At 55.5% G+C, this 26,886-nt stretch overlaps 9 protein-coding genes across 9 annotated transcripts; 6 read left to right on the forward strand and 3 right to left on the reverse strand.

The window, feature by feature from the left end:
* Nucleotides 1-1,546: 1,546 nt before the first annotated feature.
* On the forward strand, nt 1,547-2,161 carry LTR77_007393 (uncharacterized protein; the record flags this gene model as incomplete). The annotated part of the gene is made up of 1 exon (XM_064804630.1): nt 1,547-2,161. One exon carries the CDS (start codon nt 1,547-1,549, stop codon nt 2,159-2,161), a length of 615 nt encoding a protein of 204 aa, XP_064657400.1.
* Nucleotides 2,162-2,878: 717 nt separating this feature from the next.
* NDE1_2 (NADH:ubiquinone oxidoreductase) lies at nt 2,879-4,772 on the forward strand (the record flags this gene model as incomplete). The annotated part of the gene is made up of 3 exons (XM_064804631.1): nt 2,879-3,269; nt 3,329-4,639; nt 4,699-4,772. 3 exons carry the CDS (start codon nt 2,879-2,881, stop codon nt 4,770-4,772), a joined length of 1,776 nt encoding a protein of 591 aa, XP_064657401.1.
* A 698-nt stretch (nt 4,773-5,470) lies between these two features.
* On the forward strand, nt 5,471-14,386 carry FMP27 (Protein SABRE; the record flags this gene model as incomplete). Its single annotated transcript, XM_064804632.1, has 2 exons — nt 5,471-14,152; nt 14,207-14,386. 2 exons carry the CDS (start codon nt 5,471-5,473, stop codon nt 14,384-14,386), a joined length of 8,862 nt encoding a protein of 2,953 aa, XP_064657402.1.
* Nucleotides 14,387-14,611: 225 nt separating this feature from the next.
* MRPL10 (YmL10) lies at nt 14,612-15,526 on the reverse strand (the record flags this gene model as incomplete). Its single annotated transcript, XM_064804633.1, has 1 exon — nt 14,612-15,526. One exon carries the CDS (start codon nt 15,524-15,526, stop codon nt 14,612-14,614), a length of 915 nt encoding a protein of 304 aa, XP_064657403.1.
* Nucleotides 15,527-15,742: 216 nt separating this feature from the next.
* On the forward strand, nt 15,743-17,779 carry LTR77_007397 (uncharacterized protein; the record flags this gene model as incomplete). The annotated part of the gene is made up of 1 exon (XM_064804634.1): nt 15,743-17,779. One exon carries the CDS (start codon nt 15,743-15,745, stop codon nt 17,777-17,779), a length of 2,037 nt encoding a protein of 678 aa, XP_064657404.1.
* Nucleotides 17,780-18,118: 339 nt separating this feature from the next.
* On the forward strand, nt 18,119-18,811 carry LTR77_007398 (uncharacterized protein; the record flags this gene model as incomplete). The annotated part of the gene is made up of 1 exon (XM_064804635.1): nt 18,119-18,811. One exon carries the CDS (start codon nt 18,119-18,121, stop codon nt 18,809-18,811), a length of 693 nt encoding a protein of 230 aa, XP_064657405.1.
* A 2,481-nt stretch (nt 18,812-21,292) lies between these two features.
* LTR77_007399 (uncharacterized protein) lies at nt 21,293-22,648 on the forward strand (the record flags this gene model as incomplete). Its single annotated transcript, XM_064804636.1, has 1 exon — nt 21,293-22,648. The coding sequence occupies one exon, from the start codon at nt 21,293-21,295 to the stop codon at nt 22,646-22,648; it is 1,356 nt and encodes a 451-aa protein (XP_064657406.1).
* Nucleotides 22,649-22,717: 69 nt separating this feature from the next.
* LTR77_007400 (uncharacterized protein) lies at nt 22,718-24,436 on the reverse strand (the record flags this gene model as incomplete). Its single annotated transcript, XM_064804637.1, has 1 exon — nt 22,718-24,436. The coding sequence occupies one exon, from the start codon at nt 24,434-24,436 to the stop codon at nt 22,718-22,720; it is 1,719 nt and encodes a 572-aa protein (XP_064657407.1).
* A 389-nt stretch (nt 24,437-24,825) lies between these two features.
* IRS4 (Increased rDNA silencing protein) lies at nt 24,826-26,613 on the reverse strand (the record flags this gene model as incomplete). The annotated part of the gene is made up of 1 exon (XM_064804638.1): nt 24,826-26,613. The coding sequence occupies one exon, from the start codon at nt 26,611-26,613 to the stop codon at nt 24,826-24,828; it is 1,788 nt and encodes a 595-aa protein (XP_064657408.1).
* Nucleotides 26,614-26,886: the final 273 nt, after the last annotated feature.

The following is a 26,886-nucleotide window of genomic DNA, read 5'->3' on the forward strand; positions in this document are numbered from 1 at the left end:
GCGAACCTGAGAGGTGACGCTGCGGGATTTTGACGGCGAGCTCTCATCGCTGGTTGAGAGAATGGAAGGGAGATGTATTGGTCTCGCTGAGACGGGGAGAGGATGCTGTAACACAGAGTAGCTACCAGACGATGGGCCATGTGTTCGAAATCAATCAAAGGAAGATGGCCGGTCATGTTGACCGAGCTGCATCCACATTTCCACTTCCACTTCCAGTATCTCATTCACTGTGTTGTCCGTATGAGCAACCTGCAACAAAAGAATGTAGATCTCCCAGCGTCACACCACGCTGACGTCTTGAAACATGCGGCTACTCGCCTTCACCCACGCTACGTTTCACCTCTGCTGACCTCGCGGATGCCGAAAGGACGAAGAACAACCCGGCTCGCAGGTGTCCTCAGAGGCGAAACCGCTGGGTTTGAACTTTGAGGTCTACAAAGCGCCTGGCATGAGGCCAGACTGCCTTCGGCTTTGCTCCGCCAGTTGCGCGTTGTCTGGAAGGGATCTTGGGAACGCGTGCGGCTGCTGGATGTCTCACCTGCAGTTTTCTTGCGTCGAGGGTCGGTTAGGCTATCGAGCAGGATGTTGTGAGGTCAGGCTGCTGTATGCGCGCCGACTGGAGCAGTGTTGGATAGTATTCGTTATTACCCTCTTCTATACCTGTACGTTGTAGATACATGTATTTGTCCTGATGGAGAAAGAGAAGACGATCCACTAGCGCATTTCTGAAGATTAAAATCAAAGGCGAAGGCAGGAGCACGTTCTCGAGTGGCTGACTGTGGGGCCGGGCGCCTTCCCTCGCAAAGAGCCGCCGCGCCTTCTCCTGGCCGACCACCCTACCACCTCGACGACAGCAACAGTAATACCCGCCCCCCCCACCACCGTGTACATACACCCACCCTCTCTACGAGCCCTCCCAGCCCGGTGCTGAGGGCTAGCCGTTCATTCCGCGCACCGCTCGAGCGCAACGCTCCTTTGATTGACTCGAGGCCGCACCGACGCTCGCTCTGCATCTCACGGTACGACGGTGCTGAAACTGGGTCACGATACCCAAACCTACCTATTAGACTTAATTGAGGCGCGAACTTGGAGGAGTGTGAAGGTGGAAAAGAGGAGATTGTGAAGCAGAGGAAGAGGAGCAGTGGAACGCGATCGACCGGTGTACACTTGGGCAGCGCGAGCTGGGTTGTTTGTTGCGGGTTGGGAGGACGGTGTTCTTGCACCCTTGCGCGCGACGCGGACGGCTCTTTCAATTGCGCGAGGGAGTGTACTGGACCGAGTTCTGCGCAGTCACGGACGTCGACTTTGAGACCTGTTATTCACACATACCAACACGACCATAATTATGCGGAGAGTCCTCAGAGCAACCGCCGCCCTGGCGCTACCTACTCTCATCAGCGGCGTGGCACTATCAGACATGAAGCCGCGCGCTGAGAATCTTCCCGACGCATGCGAAAACCTGTATACCGCGCAGATAGCGGGTTGCGTACCCCAGGACTTCATGACAAGCCAATGCAGCTCCCCATGCGTGTCTTCGCTGAACGCAATGGTCAACCCTCTACGAAGTGCATGCGGTGGACAAGGAGTGCAAGGCCAGAATTTGGTGGTGGCGTTTCTTGCTGGAGTCGGGCCACAACAGCTGTGCCATAACGCGGAATCTTTTACGAGTCCGACAACTACCTCAACACCTCAGACTACGAAGGATTGGACAACGGCGGAGCCTTCGATCATCAGCAGTACGACAACGGCTCGGAGACCCACGCAGACGAAGAGTTTGCTGGTGGATACTTCAAGAACGACGGCCGAGGAGACGAGCTCTTCGAGTAGTGTTAAAAGCACTCACAAGCCGAAGCCGACGAAGCACACGACGAAGCACACGACGACTATCCACGAGGCATCATCGTCATCGTCATCATCATCAATTGCGGCCCCGATTACAAGCAGCTCAGTCGCGCCCAGCACGTCAAAGCAGACGAGCTCACCCACCAAGACCACCACGGGTGGCGGAAACGAGGAGACACAGTTCGATGACGGCAGCGGTGGCGGCAGTCCCTTTGATACGCCGGGCAACCTGATGAACAGTGCGTCCGGCTTCACGATCCCAGCACTATCCCTTGTGCTCCCTGCGTTCGCAGCAGCACTCTTTACTGCGCTACGATAGCCCGAATCGACCGACTCTCCTTCTCTCTCCTTTATACAGATACGCGACGACGCTCTACTGTTCGTGTGCGTACTTAGCGGTTTTGGGGCGTGCAGTTGCACGACCTTTTGGCGGGAGCTTTTGCGTAGACGGGAGCGTTGGCGCTTTGTAGTTGTCTGGATTAAGGGAAGGCATGATGATTCGAACAGCAAAGAGCGAAAGGAAGAGGCCTTGTGTTGATGGAAGAGTAGCGTTGCCTGCCGCATGCTTCCAGTGTGCGTGCTGTTGCGAGAAGCCTGTCACGAGTAGATACACCTTTAATGTTGAACCTTGAGCGTCTGCTGCTTTCTTCGTTGTCGTCCTGTGGTTGTGTTGCTAACTTGTCTTCATGCTGTTGACCTCTAACCATGCCTTCAGGGGTTGACTCCCGGGCTGAGGATGAGCTGGCTGCTTGATGTCCTTTTGACCGGTGTCGTGTGGACAGCTCACAACACTTTGTCCTTGATAATCACGGACAACATCGGAACCAGCCCTTCGACCGCAGACTCAACCTCCCGGTTCCCTGGAATAGCAGGCTGCACGTGCGGAAGCCGCCAGGTTAGCCTGATGCTTGCTTGTGCTGAGCGGGCCCACCCGCAGCATAGCTTATCTACACTTTTTTGTTGCAGGGGAGCTTCTTCAACGCCTTCCCTTTTTCCACCATCCCCATCCTCCCACCCCCCCTCTAAAACACCCGTAATGGCCTCTGGAGCTGTAGTGAGGCCGTTGGCCTCCATCAGCGCATCCATTGGCATCAAGCAGGTCGCCACGCGCGGCTTCGCGACAGCCACCAAGCGACAGCAGCTTCTGGTGAGCCAGCTGTCACGGAGCATGCGACCGCAGACGGCGGCGCGGGTACCGCGGGAGTCGATACAGCAGAGCTTTAGGAGAGGGTATGCGGAGCAGATCAGCCCGGTGACGAAGGAGAAGGTGAAGAAGCGCTCGTGGGGGTTCTTTAGATGGTCGTGGCGGCTGCTGTATCTCAGCGCGATCGGAGGTTTGGTGTATACGGGGTGGCAGATTCATGTGAGCAAGTACCCGACGGATCAGGAGGACCCGGATCCGAGGAAGAAGACGCTGGTTGTGCTTGGTATGTTCAATGGCGGTCGTTGATGGGTGTAGGGGCGGTGTGCTAATGATGGCGAATAGGTACTGGATGGGGCTCTGTCTCTCTGCTGAAGAAACTCGACACCGAAAACTACAATGTCATCGTCGTCTCGCCGCGCAACTACTTCCTCTTCACGCCTCTCCTGCCCTCCTGCACCACCGGCACCATTGAACACCGCAGTATCATGGAACCCGTCCGCAACTTCCTCCGCCACAAGAAAGCCACTGTCAAGTTCTACGAAGCTGAAGCGACCAAGATCGACTACGAGAAGAAGATTGTGTACATCAGCGATGATTCTGAGGTCAAGGGGACTGTATCTCGGACAGAGGTGCCTTTTGACATGCTGGTCGTTGGTGTGGGCGCTGAGAACGCTACCTTCGGTATCCCTGGTGTTCGCGAGAACGCCTCCTTCTTGAAAGAAGTCGGTGATGCTCAGCAAATCCGGAAGCGCATCATGGACTGCTGTGAAACTGCTATCTTCAAAGACCAGTCTCCCGAGGAGAAACGCCGCCTGCTCCACATGGTTGTCGTCGGTGGTGGACCTACTGGTGTCGAGTTCGCCGGCGAGCTGCAAGACTTCTTCGAGAACGACCTACGCAAATGGATGCCTGAGCTGCAAAACAACTTCCACGTCACTCTCGTCGAAGCCCTCCCTAACGTCCTGCCTATGTTCTCCAAGAACCTCATCGACTACACCGAACAGACTTTCAAGGAAGAGACAATCGAGATCCGTACTAAGACCATGGTCAAGAACGTCGCCGAAACCTACATCGAAGCTGAATATACCGATGCCTCCGGCAAGAAAGTCCTCGAGAAGATCCCGTACGGTCTGCTCGTCTGGGCTACTGGCAACGCCGTCCGCCCCGTCGTGAAGGACCTCATGAACCAGATCCCGGCGCAAAAGGACTCCCGCCGTGGCCTGTTGGTGAACGAATACCTCGTCGTAAAGGGCAGCGAAGACATCTGGGCCGTCGGCGACTGCGCCATTGCCAACTACGCCCCGACCGCCCAAGTTGCTTCGCAGGAGGGAGCCTTCCTCGCCCGCCTCTTCAACCAGATGGCGAAGACGGAGGAGATTGAAGGCGAGCTGAGCTTGCTCTCGGATGAGCAGGCCAAAGCGCCGAACCAGGAGGCAAGAGATGGGATTTTCGGACAGATCAAGGATTTGCAGAAGAGGCTGCGCAGGGTAAAGCAGATGGGGCCTTTTGAATATTCGCATCAGGGTAGTCTGGCGTATATTGGCAGCGAGAAGGCGGTGGCGGACATCAGTTGGTTGACTGGAAATTTGGCAACGGGTGGGCAGTTGACGTATTTGTTCTGGCGGAGCGCGTACTTGAGTATGTGCTTTAGCAGTAAGTTGGAGACCTATCTCGACATTGTTTTTGGGCTGTTTACTGACGTGGTTTGGCAGCTCGCAACCGGGTCCTGGTGATCACGGACTGGATCAAGGCTAAGATGTTTGGTCGCGATGTCTCCCGAGAATAGAGGCGCGACTCTGCTGGACCTGTGTCATATCGACTGTGGAATAGAAGCGGCAGATGGACCTAATAGATTGGATCGGGCGGGCGTTACCTGAGATGAGGCCTGACAGAGGAGGCTATCTGTACTTCAGACGGCTTCGAGTGGCCGTTGGGCTTCTTGTTGTGTTAGTAGTGTGCTCAATGGGTGTGATATACTGTGCTTCAATCGTCGATATAGCAGTTCCTTCCCAAACCGGCATATCCTCGCAATGGCCACGTGAAAACGTTTGATGATCCGCTCGGCTCGGATCTTGAAGACGAAGCAGATCCCGCGGCTTGGTGAGCTTCTCAATGCACCTATGCCTCAGCACTGCTGCACAATGCGTGATGCATGATTCAGCTCTTCGTACACACTTCTTTCTTGACTGTTCTTCGGTGGTAGCGATCTAGACAATTCGACTCCACGGCTTTTCGAATTTCTAATTGACTTTTCTCATTCCAACGTCGCTCGGCCCCGTAACGTCCCGGACTCACGACTGAACATCTCGACTCGTTGCGCCGTACAATCCCACCCCACCATACCGGCACGTGAGGACTCAAGACTATGCTCGGAGACAACACATGATACCTAAGAAGCCAGCCCGAGCATGAGCGAGCACCCAGCCTACAAACGTCGGAGCCAGCGCGATCGCGCCCGCGCCTGATGGCGGCAGCGCCCACGCCATGCTACCACACCCGTCCTTCCTCCTCGGCCTCCTCGTCATCCTCTACCTCTGCACCTTCGTCGCCTTCGCCATCCTGCGGATTGTCACCGGCGTCTCGATCCAGCGCGTCGGCTTCAGCGGCTTCCGGCGCATCGGGTTCAGTCTGCGCAATGGGGTGAGGGTGCACGTGAGGGGCGTGGGGGTGAGTTTGCATCGGCCTACTTTCGCGCTGCCGACGTGGTGTAGTTTGGTGGTTACCGAGGCGGTGGTGACGGTGGATTTGAACGCTGTCGGTGACGGGCACGGGAAAGCTAATGGGGCGGCGGGGAAGGAGAATGGGAGTCTGGAGAGGGAGAAGAGGGAGCGGAAAGCGGCGCAGGATGAACGGCAGGATGAAGATGGGCATGGGAAGTTGTGGAGGCGGTTGACGGAGATCAAGGAGAAGATCAAGAGGTTGCATAGTAAGATTGGGTGGATTCGGTTGGTGGATTTGCTGGTGACGGATACTACGGTCAATATTGTGGGCGTCGGGAGCATACAGCTGGAACGGCTGTCGTTGTCGGTGGACACGAGGTCGAAAACTGTGGACCGGAGCAGGCTGTTTCAGCATCACAAGACGAAACCGGATACTCAGTCGCCGGCGGAGTGGAAGTCGATGATACGGAGTATACTTTTCACACCAGAGGGAAGAGACAGCACGGAGGTCCTCGACTATGCTACGATCAATATCCACGGCATGCTGCACAATGAGCTCCAGGGTCTCCGCGACGCTTCCGTGGCGGTCAAGCTCGGACGGCTTAACGTGCCGTACGACGACATTGAGCACGCGAAGAAGTGCGCGGACATGCTGCGAGGCAAGTATGCCCAGCCGAATCCCGAGCCGGCTACTGTGACGATCTCGAATGCGCTGGAGGAGCTGGAGAGGGTGGAGACGCAACATCAGGATCAGATTGTCAGAACGGTGTCTGACTCCAGAGCGTTTGTGGCTTCCATTCTGCGTGGTATCCAGGAGGTGCAGTTTGCGGTCAGCTTCTTCGGCCTTTCTAGGAAGATGAACGTCAGGAGTGACACCGGCAAAGATGTCTACTTCAATCTGGCGATGAAAGAGATCGGACTGGATGTGCTGAGGCTGGATCCGAAGAGTCCAGCGCATCGGATGTACTTCGCGAGCAAGGATGTGGCGCATCAAGGACTTTTGACCGCGATTGCGATATCTGCTGGGATTGATGATGGCCACGAGCATCCGGAGAGGATGGTTTACATTCCAATGGTCACGGCTACAGTTCGAACGACCCTGCCCTCCAGGACGATCCACTACTCGCAGGAGAACAATGCGAGTGAGAGGAACACGAATATACTCTATGCGAACTTCGTCTGCACTTCGCCTTCTGTGGATCTGGATCCTAAGCATTTGCCACTGGTGCGCGAGGTGCTGAAAAGGCATTCTTCGTCAGATGCGCCGAAGCAGAAAATCCCTTCGAATCGACATCATCTCATATCGCAGTTGCTGCCGAAGGCGTACATTAAGCTGTCCATCCAGGAACCGGTCATTCGAGTCTCTTTGCCTCCGATGCACAGAGAAAATGCTGCAGAGGATGACTATGATCTGCTCATCTCTTCAGTCTCTTCAATTGGGATCGAGCTAGAGTCGTCTCATGCGGCTGAAGGGCCACTGCATTACAGCCTGCGCACGCACTACCGGCATTCCAGGCATCACCTGTACTATCAGACCTTTGCCGGTGACAGGCATGATCTTCTGCATAGCGATACGGTAGAGCTCCAGGTGGATGTTAATGCGCTGCCAGATGCTGCAGTAGTTGCGAGCGGCCGACTACAGACATTCACGATCTACATGGTGCGACCTGAAATCTCGGAGGGCGTCCGTCAGATCGTCAAGCAGTTGAGACGTAATGTGCTAGCCCGCCACGATGGCGAAGACAAGCGACAGATGAGCTTCTTACGACAGACTCCTCAGTGGCTTCAGCAGTGCCGGATCGAGGGCTCTGATTTTGGCCTTGAGCTCGCAGGCGTCGACGAGCAGGTGTCCAAGGACCGGAGAGGGTTTGCTCTCCAGCTCGAGTCATGGACCACCGAGTACAAAGCACAGCGAGACGAGCGGCCCGACATGTTCACGCGCCGGCACTCGATTTCTAGAGCCATGTCGCTCGAAAAGAAGCAGACGATGGAACAGCGAGAAGCAGAGTCTCCACGCAGGCGTCCGAAGAGTATTGCAGACGGTCGGCGGCTGACGGTGCATTTGCAGAATCTAGAGGGCTTCATCATGGACTCTGTTGACAACTCCCCATCGGAGTCATGTCTGTCTGTGCCCAGATTCGAGGTTGCGTTCACGACTTCGACTGACAACAACGGCCCGGTATTCCACATCAACTCGCATGCAAAGAGTATGCTGATGCAGTATTCGCTGTACAACCACTTCGCGATGGGTGTGGCTGTTATGGTTATCCGGAAGACGTTCCTGGATCTGGACAAAGAAGAAGTCAAGCGTGAAGCTCGGCCGCAGAGGAGTAGGCAGCGGTCACTGCAGGTACCCGGTGATCTCAACGACGAAGATGAGGTGGCTAGGCACGAGGTCACCATCATCGACTTCAAGGCGAATCTCATCCAGGTGAAGGCCCGCATGCCTGCCGATCCGCCGATGATGATCCAGCTTTTTAACCCTGAGACAGGCCGTCATCGCTACGGCACACCTTTCTTGCGCTGCAAGGTCGCTAGGCTGTACGTTCGTGCTCCCCGGACGCAGCGGGCCTGGAGCAGGATCCTCAGTATTCGCATGCTGCGCGTGGACATGCGAGAGCTGAGACGCAAAGTTGGCAAGCATCACGTCGCGGAGAAGTCGATCGACATTGTGGCAGAAGTCATCCGCATTGGCGTGCCGCACTCGCTGGTGGTTCATACTATTTTTGACAACATCACGAATGTCATCAAGACGACCAAGCAGCTGCAGCACCATTTCGTGACGGGCACGAATGAGTATATCCTCGCAAAGGAGCCTGAAGGACCGAAGCATGTCCCGAGAATCACATTGCGAAACCAGCTATTGATCTTCGATATTGAGGACAGCAGCTTCGAATTCAAACTGAACTCCATCTATCGGGCTGGCTTAATGGAGCAGAAGCAGAGACTGGCTCGAGAAGACGCTTTCAAGATGAAGGAGAAGCGACTGGCTCGTTCAAGCAACCGTCGCGGCTCCCAACTACGCGCACGTTCTGCCCAGCCCGATGGCCGGGCACGCTCGAAGACGAGAGGCGAGGAAACAAACGGCGGCCGGAGAAGCCAGAGTAATGAGCCAAGATCTAGGTGGAGTCCGAAGAACAGCCAACGGCAATCTCGTCGGAGGGGGCGTGCGATGCGGTATGAGACGGACGGCAAGTGTGGTATTAGCGATACTTCACAGCTGAGCATCGCTGCCGCAAGAGACAAGCTGGATCGGCTCAATGCTCAGTCGTGGAAGACGAGGATTGATCGGATGGCTTGCTTTCAGTCGCAGGCTATTAGGGACATTCGCTCCTATCTTCTGGCTGCAGACGACTTGCCAGAAGAAGCAGAGCAGCATGAGCCGATTCTTGCGCTCAGTCGGCGTCCGGGGCTAATGGTGGCTGCGCTCAATGATCTCACCATCACCATCGACAAGCCTTCGTTCCCAATCGATGAGTATCCAAAGTTCATGCACGACATTGGGAAAGGCATGCCTCATGACATGAAGTACGGGCTGCTTGTCCCAATGAGCCTGCACATCACCATGAGCGAAGCTCGATTCCAGCTTCGCGACTACCCACTGCCATTGTTGCATGTGCCGGCGCTGGCGAGCGGACAGTCGCCTAGGCTGCCTAGCTTGTCCATGCGGACGGACTTCGTCATCGCTGAGGAGTTCCGGGACATCGAATCTCAGCGACATGTCAACGTGGAGGTGGTGCCGAAGGAGAAGATGAGCACGGAGTCTGCTTTCACTATCGATGTTCGCAGGACGATATCGCCTGTGAAAACGTACTCGAATATGAAATTCGAAATCAACACCAGCCGGCCCACCAAGATCACCTGGGGCACGTCTTATCAGCCTGCGATTCAGGATACCATGCAGGTTGTGGAGGCCTTCACGAAGCCAGCGGTCGATGTTTCCGACCGAGTCGGCTTCTGGGACAAGATACGCCTGGGCTTTCACTCGCGCGTTAATGTTGCGTGGAAGGGCGACGGCGATGTCCATCTTGTGCTCAAAGGCTCGCGAGATCCGTATGTCGTTACAGGGACTGGAGCGGGTTTGGTTATGGTTTGGCGAAACGATGTGCAATGGAATATTGCGCAGAGCAACGACCCGCGCCAGTTCATGACGGTAGACAGCAGCGACTACATCCTGGCTGTGCCCGACTTCGGCGGGTATGCGAGGTCCTCGCAGGAGTTCAACGAAGGCGATGCTGGATCATCGAGCAGCACGAGCAGTAATCCGAGGGACGCCGTGTTCAAAAAGGTCGTCATGAAGCTGTCTGGCAAGGTGCGATGGCTTGGTGGTATGGTGTTTGAACGAGATGTGGGAGATGGCTCGAGATCGTTCGACTTCATCCCGCATTACAACGTTGTCCTCAAGGACCCTCAGTACGCAAAGGCGCCACCTGGGAAGGAGTACGACGCTTACAGTGGCTTCCGGAGTCACCACATCCACATGTCAGTTGCCGTGGCTGCACCGCACGATCGGCAGTGGTCTGTCACCAATGTGCAGCCTTCGAACAACTACAACGCAATACACCTGACGCCGCGCTTCTTCTCGCACTTCTACAGCTGGTGGTCTATGTTCTCGGGCATCATGTCGTTACCCATTCGACAAGGACCGCTCTGGGGCGGTATGACGAAGAAGAGCAAGAAGCTGGGCCGCCATCTCGCCACTTTCAAGTACAACGTCCTTCTGTCACCGCTGTTTGTCAGCCACGTCTACAAGCACAAAGACGCCGAAGACTACCAGGAGAACGTGGTCTCAGCCACCGGCCTCAAAATGAGACTCGACAGCTTCATGCTCGACCTCCACCAACGCCGCGAGTACTTCGACATCAAGGGCCACGAAGGCGCTCAGTCAAAGACATCGAGCGGCATACGCATCAACCAAGCCCAGCTGGACTTCATCCACGCCGATCTCCGTGCGCTTTCTGCTAGTATTGCTGGCACGAGCACTGAAGACATCGAGAAAGCGAATGATGACGCCCTTGCTTCGCTGTACGGGCAGCTGCCTGTGGTGGATATGTCCAAGTTCACGATTCCTGACAACGACTTCTCGTGGATCGATATGGATGACTTTGTCGAGCTGGATTGGATTCTACCTGCTGAGTCGGACCCGGAGACGAAGATCTTGCCGCTCGGGTATGCTCCGCGCTTCACGTACTTCAGGCAGACGGATCACCATGGGTTCATTGCTGGTGATTCGACCAGAAGGAGTACGTTCGGCGAGGAGCCCACGCATTACTGTGTGATGTCTGCAAAGAACGATCCCAGAAGGGTGCAGGTGGAGCTGATCGAGAAGCGGCTGCACAAGCTCAACGAGCAGAGGACGCACAATGAACGAGCTGCTGGCGATGCTGAGCTGAAGTTCGTCCAAAGCGTCACCACAGACAGCAAGGAGCGGGAGAAGCTGCGAGAGAATCTGGACGCCCTTCGTACCCATGCCGACTTGTTGGAGCGGAAGTACCACTTTCTAGAGGCAATGTTGGAAACACTTTCCCAACGACTGGAGAGTGACGATCCTTCCGCGGTTCCTGACCTGGAGACCAGCGAGGCCTTCTTTGAGGCTCATGAGAATGCTCAACCGGCGATGGACGACAGTGAAGACATTGAAGCTGCACCGCTGGCGGACTACACGAGTGACTTCAACAACCGCTTCATCGTGCATAATGCGCAGATCAAGTGGAACAACTCGCTGCGGAATATCATCCTGCGATATATCCACCAGGTCAGCCAGCGTCGTGGATTCGTCTACTACATGTCGCGGCGAGCAGTCAAGTTCATCCTAGACGTCATTGATGAGCGAAAGAAGACAGAGGATGTGGCGACGCCGACCCGAAAGAAGTCCGTTGCTACTGAGCAAGGACCGATGTCGCCGGATAGTATCGACGACGAGTCCACGATACAGGATCGTATCGATCAGCTGTTGAAAGATGGACGGTCCTTCGTTAACGCAGAAGATCAGGCCGATACTAATGACGTCGAGAATGTTCCCGACGCCGCAGGAGCAGGCCCTACTGACGACATTGCTGTCGAGTATACACCGCTCAATACCTACCACTTCCGCCTGATTGCTCCTCAAATTCAGCTGCAGAGCGAGAAGAACTCGAAGGCTGCAGTCTTGGTAACAGCCAAAGGCATGCAGCTCAAGGTCGTGCAGATCATGGACAAGGACAGAGTCAGCGATGACGTTTCCGGTCTGGTGCAACGACGGTTTAGAGCGGCTGCGGATAGTTTGCAGATGTTCGTGACGACGACCAAAACCTTCACGACGGAACATCTGCACATGTACAGCGCCAATCGTTACGGTGCGAAGGCAGGGACCTACTGGCCGCCTTGGGTGCCAATGGAGATGATGTTCGAGTTCGAGACGAACCCGTACGGCTTCAGCAGGGTGGTGCATCGGACGTCGACCAGCCTGAGATACGACAAGTACAACACCTTGCGGCTGAAATACAACGACGACATCTCCGGCGGCGAGTCTACAAAGACTACCTCAAGAGCAGACGAAGCAGAAAGCCGGATGGACCACGTCTGGCTTGAGTTCCCACATATTCGGGCCATATGCGACTCGGCACAGTACTTTGCGCTCTACATCATTGTCATGGACTTGCTTTTGTACAGTGAGCCGCTCGAGAAGACACGCACCGAGCGCTTGGAGAAGATCATGCTCGCTTCCGACTTCAGCGACTTGTCCGGTGCCCCCGAGATGGTGCAAATGCTGCAGGAGCGCATCCGCCAGCTCGAAGAGATCAAGATGCACTTTCAGGTCAATGAGAAGTACCTTGATCGCCAAGGCTGGAAGGACCGGATAGCGATGGACCAGGATCTTGCGGGCTGCGAGGACGAGTTGTTCTTCATGATGAAAGCTATCACCACCGCCCAACAGCGGGTGGAGGATCGACGTGAGCATGAGAATGTCGCTGGTTCAGTGCATCTCAATATGTCTGCCAAGGAGATCGCATGGCACATGATCCGTGGGAAGGACGAGTCCTTGATGGAGGTGCAGCTCAGCAATGCATCGTTTGACCGAACCGACAACAATGACGGGTCAAACTACAACTCTATGGAAATTGGACGTATCAATGGTTACAATCTCTTGCCCGATGCACTGTATCCGGAGATCATTGGGCCATTCATCGACGAGAGCCGGGGCTTCCATGAGCATAAGCACGGCAAGATGTTGCGGGTGCATTGGCTGATGCTGGAGGCGATTGCGGGAATACCTGTCGTTGACTACTTTGAAGTCGACCTGGTGCCGCTGAAAGTGCAGATCGAACGAGAAGTGGCCAAAAAGCTGTTTGAGTATATCTTCCCCGGTGTCGGCGGCAATGCTTTCGAAGGAGGTGGCTTCAGCCCGTTCATGGTCAAGAACATGCTGCCCACCCAGGAGGAAGAGGACGAGTCCGAGGCTAAAGGCACGGATGCTCCGACTCCAATGGTCGAAGACCTGGAGCCAACCAACAAGCCGAGCCACGGAAGCGGTCTGGCATCACTTGAGGAGCGCTTGAAGCCGACCGTACATCTGCAGACGAGGAAGAAGCCCCCGGAGAGCAGAGGACTGGGCATCTCCGCCGCCAGAGAGCATGTCCACGGCTTTGGCCTATTCCAGCACTCCGACCGCTCCCGCTCCGCCCTACCAGGTCGCGCACCGGCGTCTCAACAGGCACTCGCCTCAACCAACAACCTCAGCCCCATGTCCCGCACAACCAGCGAACGCTCCCTCGCCACCATGCGCAGCAGCGCCAACGGCAGTGAGCCCGAGAAACGCCGCTTCCTCCACCGCACACACAGCGAAGAGCGCAAGAAGGAGACCGAACGCTCCGACGACCTGACCCAGATGATGAACAGAGCCAGCAACTACATGACCCTCTCCTTCGTCAAGATCCCCTCCATGGTGCTCTGCCTCAGCTATAAAGGCCAGGGCAAGCGCAACCTCGAAGACGTGCATGATCTGGTCTTCCGCATGCCGACTCTCGAGTATCGGAACAAGACCTGGTCGAATCTCGACCTTGCATTGCAGTTGAAGAAGGATGTCATTCGCGCTCTGATATCGCATGCCGGAGCCATCGTCAGTAACAAATTCTCCCACCACAAACCTACCCGTCTGCAGCAGACAAAGCTGCGCGAGATCGCGAATATGAGCACGTTCATGAGCCCGCGCGCCAGCTCCACGGCGCTGCAGGAAGGCGGCCCCAGCGAGGACAGCAGTCTGAACGAGCGGAGTGCTCGGTCGCCGGAGCGAATGGGGAGACCTAGCACGGCCAGCGCAAGACCTAGTACGTTGAGCAGGAGTATCTCGGTGACTTCGAGTACCCCTTCCGGATCCAGTCATGCCGGGGACAAGGTGGAGGAGGCCAACGGGGCGGTAACGCCCGGTGCGGCCGGGAGTCTTAGTGGGCAGCCGATGAATGGACAGGGGACGCCGAAGAGGAGGATGTCTTTGCCTAGATCCTCGCCGGGGGCTGGGGAGGGTGATGTGAGTTCCTCCTTGATCCAGTCACTAGAAGGTCGCCATACTGACGCTACGCAGCAGTACTCCCGCCTCCGCACGGCATCGATGTCACGCCGCCTCTCTGGCTTCGGAGATCGGCTGCGCCAGCGACCTAGCAACAGCAACAGCAATGAGGGAGAGGAGACGGATGAAAGCAGGCGGAAGAACAAGCTAGTGCTCAGTGGGCAGAAGCTGCTGAGGACTTTCAGGGATCAGTAGGGGCATGGCTTCCTTGCATTGGGTGGAGCAATTCTCAATGATACCCAAAACTTTCGGAGTGGAGATCTTGGGGCGTCCGTGGTAAATACTGCTTTAGCGTTTTCGTTTGTATATACAGCGTTTGAAGTGCAGAGTATGATACAAGTGCCTGCCATCTTTGCTGCACTCTGAGACTCCTCGAGCTTCACAGCATAGCACCGGTCAACTGGCTGGTCCTTGCCTACCTCACCACAATCTATTCTCCGCTCCCTGCCCACTGCTGCTCTTACCAGTCTTCCTGCGCCGAACTTTCTGCTTGCCCTCCTCTGGCACCCTGAAGAACAAGCTCGGGCCCTCCTTCTTGCCCACCACATAGCTGAGATAGCCTCTCTTGGCCTCATCTCTGTAGTATTCCAAAGACTTCCTGCTCGTCGGATCTGGCAGTCTGTATTTGTAGCCTCCCTTTTCGAACACAAATTGCTCTGGCGTTGGTGGCGCGTCTGCTTCTACGGTCTCGGGGAACGTAATGCGTGATTGCAGGCTGTGATATGGGTGCATCAAGCCCTGCCGGATCTTAGGGATGGAGAAGGGGCTGTAATATCGCGTCGTGACTGTGCCACCCGCCTTCTCCACCGCCGCGACGGCAGAGGCTGATGCTCGCGAGACGATCAAATGGACCGGCGTGGTGATCTCCTCCTTCCCTCTCGCAAGCAGCTTGACCCCATCCTTCTTGACCCCATGAATGCAACGACTCTTCGCCAGCTCCTTCAGCGTGATCGGCGTCTTTGGATCCAGGCGTCCTTGATCAACCCAGTATTGTATCTTATTCAAGTTCACCGGTGAGAAGTCCGCTTTGAACGCGCTGTTATCGAAGCCGCGCTCGCCGTGCACAACGGACTCGGGAGTCTGCCCGCCATTGAATCCCGCCGGCACCTTGCCGTGCTGGCCCTGACCTTTGTGACCGCGGCCGGAAGTCTTGCCCTTGCCGCTGCTGGGACCGCGACCGCGGCGGATTTTCTTGTTGTAGGCGCCACGGTTGTCGGAGAGGGAGGTGAGGATGCTGGCAGCGCGGGTGGAGGGAGGGTAGAGGAAGGGCGCGAGGGGTGTGTATGCAGTTGAGGGGCGGGAAGGGAGCGAAAGGAGGGTGAGCCGGGGCGGCATTGTCGATGGTGGTGTGATCGATGTTGTCGATGAATGAAGGAGGTCGTCTTGAGGTGGATGTCCTAAGACTTGATGCCCGAAGTTTCGCCGGCATCGCTCTTGTGTCCAACCTGGACCTCACTCCTTCCTAAAGTAGCGATCTTTAGCAGTGTACAGGAGCAGCACGTGTTCTGCTAGTCAAGCGGGCCTGTACAAACTAACGACTATGGACGTAACATGAGCGAACCTCCGCTGCTCACCCGGCGGCTCACGTTCGCCTTTCTCGCAATCTTCACCACTCTCTTGGTCGCCAACGTGTTGGTCCTCAACCACTCTCACAACCTCAGCATCTTCTACCAGGAATGGCTACCTTCTGTCTCCGCCGATGCGACCCAGCAGCGTGTAGGGTCCCACACATGGCAGAAGAGCCAAGAGCCTGGGCCGCTTGTCGAGATCGATGACATGCACCCCATCAGAGAGTTGATCCGGGATGCTGACCAGAGATTGGAAGAGTACGACTATGACAGGAGCAAGACGTTCAAGGAGACGGTGGAGAAGTATCGAAGGATGTATGGCAGACATCCGCCGCCAGGCTTCAAGGAGTGGTACAAGTTCGCACGCCGCAAGCATGTCCACAGTATCGACGACTTCGCTCAGATACACGATGATCTACGGCCCTTTTGGTCCATTCCGCCAACCGAGATCAGGCACTATGCGGCGCATTCGTCTGACGACCCGGCACATGGGCTTGCTACCATCCATTTGAGGGGAGGGCAAGTGTTCCAGGAGACGTGGGGCTGGAGAAGTGAGACTTTCATCAAGATGTTGAAGACTGTTAGTCGGTGGCTACCGGACATGGATATTCCCGTCAATCGCATGGATCAGCCGAGAGTGGTGGTGCCGTGGGAAGACATGCAGAGCATGCTTGCTGAGGAGGAGAAGGGTCGCACGCTGGAAACGGCAGGCGTTAACAGCGCATTCACTGAGAGCATGGAGGGACTTTGGCACCCCAACCCACGAATACCGGAACCGGCGTGGATCAACCGCTGGAACCCTTTCATCTACTTGAAGGACCATCGCAACGATATATCGGATCCGCATCCGCCGTACGGTTGGTTCCCATACGCCAACAAGCAGTTCATGGACCTCGCTGCAAAGGCCTGTCCCCCGAACTCGTACGCTCGCAATGCAGACTCTGCAGAGCACCAAAACTCGGCTGAAAGGAGCTACAAGCACCGCGAGGGGTACTTCATAACCAACTTCAATCTCTCGTCAGACCTCTGCACGGTCGGTCCTACCATTAGCAACTTACATGGCATGCTCTACGCTTCGACTTCAATGCTGGCAACCCACAAGCTTGTACCAGTCTTCTCGGAGTCTAAAACCAATGTCAACAACGACATCCTCTTCCCGGCAAATATGTACTTCAAGTCTGATCCTCGCTACGTCTACGACGACGAGCAAGATATCGACTGGGACGACAAGAACGACATGATGCCTTGGCGTGGTGTGACATCTGGTGGTACCGCATACGCTTCCGACCCGGGCGGCTGGAAGAACATGCACCGCCAGCGACTCGTCATGCTCACCAACTCGACCGCTCTTTTCGCGAATAACGATCAAGTTGAAATTCGTACTGCTCTCCCTGAGCACTTTACGCCGCAGACCACGTATGAGCAAGCCAACTTTACCAATCCTGCTCTTGCCGACTTCGCAGACGCCCACACAGATGTTGGCTTCACAGGCAAGCTTGCATGCGTGCCAAACTGCTCATTCTACGACGACACCTTCGCAATGATGAAGAAGACAAGCTTCGCGGAGACGTTCAAGTCGAAGTATCTGATCGACGTCGATGGACACAGCTTCTCTGGCCGATGGCGCGCGTTCTTGCAGAGCAGAAGTCTGGGTCTGAAGGCTACCATCTTTCGAGAATGGCATGACTCGCGTCTTTTCGCCTGGCGCCATTTTGTACCGTTGTCGAACGAATTCAACGAGCTGTACTCTCTGCTTACCTACTTCATTGGTCTGCAGGCGCAGGGCGATGGAGAGGAGTTGAAAGTAGAACGGCATGATTATGAGGCTTTCAAGATGGCGGAGCAGGGCCGAAAGTGGGCGCAAAAGGTGTTGAGGAAGGAGGATATCGAGATATACCTTTACCGGCTGCTCCTGGAGTATGCGAGGATCATTGATGACAATCGGGATAACATTGGGTTCAAGGGCGATGGAGGAGAGGAGATGGAGAGTTTTGATATGCTGGTTCCGGCTATGGCTTAATGTTGGAGATATACCCCTGGGTTTGGAGTCTTGGGGATTAGAAGTAGGTGTAAATGCATTGGGATACCCATGTTCTCTGCGCTCGAAACAACTTGATGACCTAATGTTGATTACCACAGCACTTTCTCTCGCTCCTCGAGAACCGCCAGGCTGGCACGTCTGACTTATGCGGAAGGCACGACTGCGCTATTGTTCAAGCACATGTCACATCCAATGATATTTCAATCGTATCCAACTTCACACAGCGCTCTTCTCCAACATCACATCATCACCGCTGCAGTATTGTCATCCACTGCAGCACCATCGCCACCATCGCTTTCTTCGAGAACAGCCATCAACATGCCATTGCCACTGTCATCCGCCGTCGCCGCTCGCATCCCGCTCTCCGTGAGCAAGGCGTACGACACGCTAACACAGTCACTGCAACAGGTGCACCAAGCAATCGTGGGAAAGGAGAACACCGCACCACCACAACCTCTGCCCGCTGCCCTTCGCTCACTCACCCGCGCCAAGAAAGCTTTCGAACGGGCCGGCTACGAAGGTGAAGCAGAAGCACTGGACGAGTTCTCGAGTATCCATTTCGACCTAGGGCTCACCGAGCGGGCGAGGAGGGAGATTGTGGCACTTCCGGTTTACGAGAGCAGGAGGGTGGACTTTGAGTATGGGTTACGATATGTGGAGAAGGCTTGGCGGGAGGTTGGGGAGGAGGTGATGATGGTTGAGGAGTTGGAGGAGATTGTTACGGATCTCCGGGAGAGGGAGGAAGGTGGGAGGGCGATTAGGAGGATGATGGCATCGACTTCGCTCGGGGAGGAGGAGATGAGGGAGGTGAGGCAGATGGCGGAGGGGGTTGAGAGGCTGTTGAGGGAAGATGGAGGGGGTGGAGAGGAGAAGGGAGAGACGAGGGAGGAGATGGAGGCGAGGGTTGCGGAAGAATGCGAGGAGGAGTCACGAAAGAGGGTGGAGGCTATTGAGCGGAGTGCGATGAGAGTGCATGGTAGAGTGTCGAGGAAGGGTTGCGTGGAGCTGTGAGATGGAGCTGAGTCACTTCTGGAGTCTTCAGGTGTGGCTCGATGGTGTCCCCATGCTGCTTGGATTCATAATCGTGTCTTGGATACTTCGACCTTCGACGCTTTTACGCCGCTCCTCCAATATTCAAGTGCGCTTGACTCCCAACATCATACCGCTTGGTACCGCCTTCGTCTGCTGGAGACCGCCCGGTGTCCATGCTTCTCATCCCTTCTCAAGCAAACAGTCCCTGCCAAACCAGAATCTCACCACCTTTGGTATTACACCCTCTACCTGAATCGCCCTGAACATCCCTGATCGGACCGTTGCTTCTCCGCCGCCCAGCTGCGCTCACACATCTGCCCAGGGTCGCATATCGGTCCTTCGTCTTTGTGTATGGTCTTTTTGACGCCCCTCTCCCTCTTGAGTCTTTTCTGTTCATCTTGGGGAAGGATTGAACAAGGTACCAAGCTGTAGCATCCTCTGCCCCGAACGGTGGCATGCGAGGTCTCCAGAGAGGTTGGAGTCTTGGCGAGAGATGTTCTGGCGAGCGTTTGTAAATGAGAGCGCGGCAAGCAGTCTGAGACGCTGTTATTCCGCGTGAACGGTCGGACACCGATGGTGATACTTGAAATGGCCTGACTGGTAGAGCACGAACGTGAGGCGCTTCATTGTGCCACCTGTCATCCTTCGCCATGTATATATGCACCTTCTGCGGGAGTATTGGCACATCTTAGAGGCGGAGGTGAACTCCACTGACTCTCTCCATGGTATTCCCGTATTCGACTGTTTCGACACCACGAGATTTGTCCACAGCTATGTCAACATATCATTTACGTCCCACACGAGAGCGGCAGGTCCTTCATCTCCTCTCACCCTTTCTTTGAGAAACTTCCGCTGCTGCGATCCTTCGAAAGCATGGAGGGGCGACAATTGTGGATATCATGGAAGATTGCTCCAAGCCAGCTGCTTCGAAGGGATAGAGGGAGCCAGTCCATTCTCAGCTCACATTGTCCGCATGTTCGCCGAGGAAGGGCTCGTTGGTGGTGAATTTCGGGGAGTTGGAATAGACAGCTAGGCCACCCATATAGTTGCTGGCTGGAACGACCGGGAACGGCGCCTCAGACCAGGTGAGGTAGCAGTGTCGCGGTCGACTGTAGTATTGATGTCACTGCGGTCAGCAGAGTTGGGGTATGTAATGGCCTTGTAGAACTCAGCAACTTCTCCGGCCGAAAAAGGAGTGGTTGCACTCCTTCCGTAGTCACCTCTTACTGCCCGACAGATCCCGCGCCACCTGTCCTCAGCATGTGACCAAGCCCGCCGTCTCCGACCTCAGTTCATCCCCGGCCCAAGCTCGGCGCTCGGCTCTTCAAGTATACATTGTGCTATTCTAAAAAGGCCAGTATCCAATCATGGATACTAAAGGCTAAGCCGCCCCGACCGAGCATCATTTGCTCGGCTACGACCATAATCGGCGTTAGCAAAAAGCTACCGATGGGGGAGCAAGGGGTGTTCAAGGAAAGGGTCAACAGTATATAGCTAATCAAATCTCCTAAGAAAAATACAACCAGAAAAAAACCTTCAAAAAAAAAAAAAGACAGAAAAATACCAAAGAAGCAGACAACCAAGTTATCTACTGAGTTTCTCTTCCACCTCAATCGAGGTCTTCTCTTTTGATATTTACAGATACCTCATACTCAAGCCTCTTCTTTTCGGACTCCGAGAAGACATAGAGACGACTTGCAGTAGTGACAAGCTCAGAGCACCTTCCAGCCTCAGCCTCCGTGCATTCTTTTGGACTTCTAGACCGGTATGGAGACTTCAGAGGGATCGGATGATCATGTAAAGACACAGGGACCATCTCGTTTTGTGGCGCGATGGCAGGGTGATCTCATTTGGGACTGAGCCGGTGCAAAGGACGACCGTTCTTCTTGATAACGTCCACAGAGTCCTCCGACATCAGATTGGCAAACGCATCCATCAGACAGGCACTGCTTCTTGGAGTACAAGGCAAGTATTGCAGGGGTGCATAAGGAGTACATGCTGTACATCGACTGATCGAGTGAAGTAGGAAGAGTGAGGTGAGGTCAAGACAACCACTGCTCCGCAATTCCCACCAAGACGAGACAGGCAAGTGATCAACACCACCTTCGCCGAAGACTACCACCTTTGTTTCCCAGGTGTTCAACATCCAGCTTGCCCTGCTTGTCCATCCACAAGTCAAGCTTGTTGTCATACAGGTGTCAGACACCTGGTAAATGCGGCGAGCTTGCTCCTCGCCCTCATTGCCTGGAGTCTTCACGTGATTGAATGAAGCATTGCTAATACAGCCTTACGACTCAGAGCTGAACATCGGCGTCTTCAAAACACTAAAAGAGCATCGATTCAGCATCGGCCAGCTCGATCATAACCTCTGGAGCTGCACTCAAGAACCATTGTTCACTTGAGATCATTGAGACGACATGCTATCATTCTAGCTACGAAACACTTCCAACATCGAACATCATGGCCTCCACAACTCTAAAACCCTGGACCTCCGAACCGCGCAAGCGCTACCGCCTGGTCGACTGCACACTCATCGACCCGAAAGACGGCAGCGTGCATTCTCACGTTGCCATCGATCTCAAAGATGGCGTGATCTCGCGCATGTCAAAGCTCTCCCAATGGCCTTCTCCAGGCGACGAAGTACTCTCATGGACGCAAGGTGAAGAGGTCACTATCATCAACCTTGACGGCCGATACGTGATGCCTGGTTTGATCGACTGCCATGTGCATTTCGCGACTCCGCCGGGTGAGAATGGGTTGAAGGATACGGTGAACCAGGACTTCAACACTTCTCTGCTGAGGCAGCCTTGGCTTGCTGGTGAGATCGTGAAGCGCGGGTTCACCACTGTGAGAGATTGCGGAGGAGCTGGGTTGGCGCTCAAAGAGGCGCTGAATGAGGGTCTCTGTCCTGGTCCAAGGCTTTTCATCGCTGGTCACGCCATCTCCCAGACTGCCGGGCATGGCGATTTGAGATCAGCGAAGGACGGAGAATACGCTTGTTGCGGCGGTCACGTCAACGGTCTTGGCCGTATCGCAGATGGCGTAGAGCAATGTCTGCATGCGGCGCGGGAGGAGCTTCGACAGGGCGCAGACTTCCTCAAAATCATGGTCTCCGGAGGAGTTGTGTCGCCCACGGATCGCTTGACCAATCTTCAGTACACCCCCGAAGAGATTCGCGCCATCACCAAAGTCGCGCACGACTCAGGCACATACGTCACCGCGCACGCCTACACTCCCGCGAGCATCCAGAACGCCGTGCTGAATGGTGTGATGGGCATCGAGCATGGAAATCTCATCGACGAGCAAACGGCAGAGCTCATGGCGGAGCGTGGCGCCTTTTTGACTCCGACACTGGTGACATATTATGCCATGGCTAGCAAAGAGTTCGGTGGGTTCCTGCCGCCTTCGATCGCAGCAAAGAACGTCGAAGTTCTGAACGCAGGGTTCCGAAGCCTCCAGATCGCCGACGCAGCGGGTGTGACCATGTGTTATGGCACCGATCTGCTTGGACCGCTGCAAGTCAAGCAGACTGGAGAGTTCGCTCTGCGAAAGAAGGCTGGGCTGAGTTCTCTGAAGATCATGCAGACCGCCACTGTTAACGCAGCACGCATGCTGCGGCAGGAGGAAACGCTGGGCCGGCTGAAGGAGGGTTTGGCAGCCGACTTGCTCGTCCTGAACGCGAACCCGCTGGAAGATATCGAAGTGCTCGATCGTCCGGAGCGGCATCTCTTGGCTGTCGTGCGAGGAGGCAGGGTCGTGCATTCCCGGTGGTCGAAGATGCCGAGCGATCTGCAGCACGCTCGCAACATCGAGTAGGACTGCAAAGTGGCCAGGAGTTGTAGTCACGGAGGGGAGCTTAACCCTTCGTCTCATTGCTTCGCTGTTTCAAGGGCTGAAAGGCGCGACAGGATCAGCCATAATATCCAGACAGTCCCGACCCCAAATCTCCACATGCTGCACATCCGCAATCTTCACTTCCGTAATGTGTACCTTCGCTACAACGTGTCCCCCGACATCAATGTCATCGTACCGTGGACCAATCTTGAAAATCATGTTGCCCACCCCAAGCCACTTGAGATTCTGCGCGTTCAATTTGCCAAGAGTCTGCGCCATATTGTTGTAGTGACCAGAGTTCTGACATTGTCCTTCGACCTCGTTGGGTAGCAGTAGTCGTAGAGCTTTGAGCTTGTGGAGGAAAGGCAGGAGGAGCCATATGGTTTTCAAGCTGTCCTCTGAGCTGACACCCACGCCCAGCTGCTCGAGATTCGGACAGTAGCGGATTAGCTCGCCGAGATCGTCCTGCGTCAGGTGCCATACGTCCCAAAGAAGGAGATGCTTCATAGAGCTGCCGTGACAACGTGTGATAGCATGTAGGTACTGCTTACCCAACGCAGTCGCCTCGAAGTCGGGCTGCGAGTCGTCGGGTGTGACTGGCATCTCTTGCCCGCTTCCGGGCGTGTTGCCCGTTTTGCCCAACCGCTGACTTACGATATACAGATTCTCTAGCGGCGCTTCGGCCCTCAACAGCATCTCCACATGCTGCATCGCAGGCTCGTTCGTCCGCATGGTGGTGAATTTGGTCGTGAGATCTGGAGGGATCTGCTTCCAAGTATCGTCTAAGAAGACGTTCGCACTGGCTCCTCTCGCGCCCCCGAAGACGTCGAGAAAGGTGACGCTTTTACAAGTGTCGTAGTTCAGGATGTCGCCCATGCCCTCGACGTTGCGGCCGTAGAAGTTTTGGACTGCGAAGTGCTTGAGCCCCATATGATACTCCGCTCGAAGGACTCGGCCAAAGTATGTAGCCCACGACAGGCTTGACTCTGCTTCGGCGCGCATACGGGGCGAGAAGTGGAGTCGGACGTCTTCGAGCTTCTTGGAGCTGAGGAGGAGGACTGAGATGTCGTCTGGATAGCAAAGGGGGTCGATCTCCATCGCTCTGAAAATTCGCAGATTGGCCATAGGCGGTATCACGACCGACGGTCTCGGCACCCTCGTCTGCGGGAATCTGATCGATAGGCTCGTGAGGTTGCTGTGCGAACCCAGTCCTTGATACAGTGGCTTCAGAGGCTTGCAGTCCAGCTCCCAGCTGAACGACCGTAGCTTCGTCATCCGGTCTGTCGCCGAGCGCATCAAGATGTTCAGCATCATGCTGTTATCTGGTACCCTGCCCTTCGCGAAGTCCTCCGCGCCCACCTCGTTCCATTCTCCATATACTCTGAAGTCTTGTACTATGCCAGCATGCGCTTTTGTGACCAGTCCATTCAACGCCATCAGAAAGGGGCTTGCAGACCCGAAACCCTCTGGTCGCCCATTGGTATACCGAATGGTCGGATATGAGTGCAGCGACACTTTGGCGTACAGCTGAGGTAGGGTCATATAGTACAGTAGTCGACATGTTCTCGTGACGCGCGCGATGTCTCCCAGGTCGTCGAGATGGCTCAGGATCAGACCAACGAGGTTGAGAGGCAGTGTCGCCGCACCGCCCGAGAAGCCATTCGTGGCCGGCACGGATGGGTATTGTGATACTGGCGAGGTGTATGTCACGAAACGTGGTATATCGTTCGGCACGGAGGTGGAACCGCGCAGTAAGGTCGATGCCTCCATGGCGCGCTTGTCTTGCGTTGGACGGGCGCTATCGTATCTGCATTCTGGTCGTGGTATGGCGGAGGACTCGGAGGATCAAGAAGTCACATACGTAGCTCGCTCTCGCTATCGACAGCGTGAAGCTAAGGCCGTGATTATGCCGCAGTCTGGGGAACGTGAATGCCTTCCCAGGCTCGCCAGGCTCGCCGATTCATTCTCAAGGCTTACGAATGGCAGACCGGATGTGTTAGTCATTGGCGACCGTGTTCTATGAACAAGGAAAGACTGAGGTAAAGTAGGTAGTAAGAGGACATTCACGCTTTGGTGTAACCATCTCGTTTCTATGCAAATGGTAGCTGATCGGTACGGCAATGCCCGGGTATCTAGAACAATCACTCCAAAAACCCCGTCTATTTCTTAATTTTAATGCCCTGCAACCCCTTCACACTCGCCCAAACAGTGCCACTGACTTTCACGGGCAGCTTGCGGCCCTTCAGTCGCTGATCGATGAGCCACATGCCAACGACAAACTCCTCCCTATTCAAGCGGCCAATGCCTCCGGTGTCCACAAGGTCCCAGACAGTCTCCAATTCAGCCGGCGGCAGTCGAGACCGATTCCAGATGTCTCGAGCAATGATGTTCGAGACTTGGTCAGCAGCAGCCTCTCGGACATCAACCGTCTGCTGCGATTTAGGTGACTTCCGGAATTTCATCTGTTCTTCAAGAGTGAAAGAGCAGTGCAAGCCTTTGTTGGCGGCCCATACACCTTCGTACCGCTTTCTCTCGCGCTCAGTCACCGCATCGCGCCATCGCTTGCGATCGCCCTCGTGGTGCTTGTTTGGATGCTTCCGCAGGTGTCGCTTTTTCTTGTGCTTTCCGTAAGGGTGTAACTCGTCGCTGTCATCGGAGCTTTCGGACTCCTCCTTTCGCATCGTGTGCCGCATACCACTTTTTGTAGGGCTCGGAGTTCGAGAGAATCCAAGGTTCGCAATGTGCTTGTGGCGCCTAGTCGGCGGTGGCGGAGGGTCCATCTTGCGGGGTGATGGCGCGCGTGAAGAAGCAAGACTGCCAGCAACCATGGCATCGGCCAGCTGGTCTCCTGTCATGCTTGGCGTCATTTTGCGTGCAGGATACATGTGATGGTATTGGGCCGGTATTGATTTGGCGGATGCTGAAGATGGCGCGAGTGACTCTGCTCGTACAGCAACGTTGCCGGCTACGGCATGTGGTATGCGCACGGCTTGGACGGTAGAGTTGCGTGACTGGGTCATTGGCGGCTCCGTGCCTTTCCGGTTCCTGCTTGGGCCACGGACGGTAGAGGGACTTCGCCTGATGGGAGAAGTCTCCCTTAGTGGGTCCTCAGAAGCAGATGCGTATGAGCCACTCGAAGATCGCCTAGATTCAGGTGGGCGAAGCACAGGCGGCGAAGCGGAATCGTTGTGCTGGCTGCTCTTCGACAGACCTCCCTTACCCGCCAACTCCATCTCAAACAAGGATGTGATGCCTCCAGATTGCCTAGTAGGTTTTGGCGATCTCAATGCCAGCTGACTGGATGGTTTGATGACCACAGGCTCCGGCCTCTTCCCTTCAGGAGTGCGAGACTTGCGCTCAAACAAGTCAACCAGCGAGGTCGTGGGCGGTATCGGCGAGGAGTCTGTTTGCTTGCTGTCTTGATTGCCATTCTGCGGCTGCTGTGTGCGAAACGATCGCGGCTTTGATCCTACCGGAGGTCCCCGCACCTCGTCCGCTCGTGCGCTGCTTGTCGCGATATTGACATTCGGGGCCGAGGGCTGAGGCGTGCTGGCAGCAGCAAATGAAGCAGCTTGCCTTGAAGGTGACTTGGAAGGCTCTTTCACCGGATCCGGCACTCCAAGGCGTGCTGTTCGGCTCGCGCCCAGTGAAAGTCTGTCTGCACTGCTCTTCACACTTCGCACGCTCTCGCCAGTTGTCTGCCGCTGAAGAGGTGGAGCTGGCGATTTCAGCCTGGCATTTGGTGACGGACTGCTGGTTCCAGCTCTCGCTGCCGCTGCTAAAGCACTGTTTACTCCGCTGGGTGTCTTCTCCTGGGCCCTCGCTTTGGTTGGTGGTCGCCCAAAGGCAGTCGCTGCTCCCAGGAGGGCGGCATTGCGCGGGCTCGTTCCAGTCTCAGCGGTGCTGGCGTAGGAAGGCGTCCGGGATGGACTCCTCGGCGCTTGCATGAGCGCCGATGATATGGTCTAGCGGGCGGTGGACCATTATGTTCGGAAGAGGAGGGGTAGTGTTGTTGCTGATGCACTGCCTCGAATAGATTACAAGGGAGGAAGGGTAAGCATCTCTCAGCCGTGATGAGCCGCAGTCGACGAGTTTTGTCAATGAAGCTGCCACTGCCACGAGCTCGCTTTTGGGAGAAGCCCCTGCTCTTTGTCACAACTCTCTTTCTTCTTTGATAATTTTAACATGCGAATTGAGACCGCAAGAGATCCATTCAACAA

Source organism: Saxophila tyrrhenica (genome assembly GCF_035928015.1).
Source record: "Saxophila tyrrhenica strain CCFEE 5935 chromosome Unknown scaffold_11, whole genome shotgun sequence".
NCBI lineage: Eukaryota > Fungi > Ascomycota > Dothideomycetes > Mycosphaerellales > Extremaceae > Saxophila > Saxophila tyrrhenica.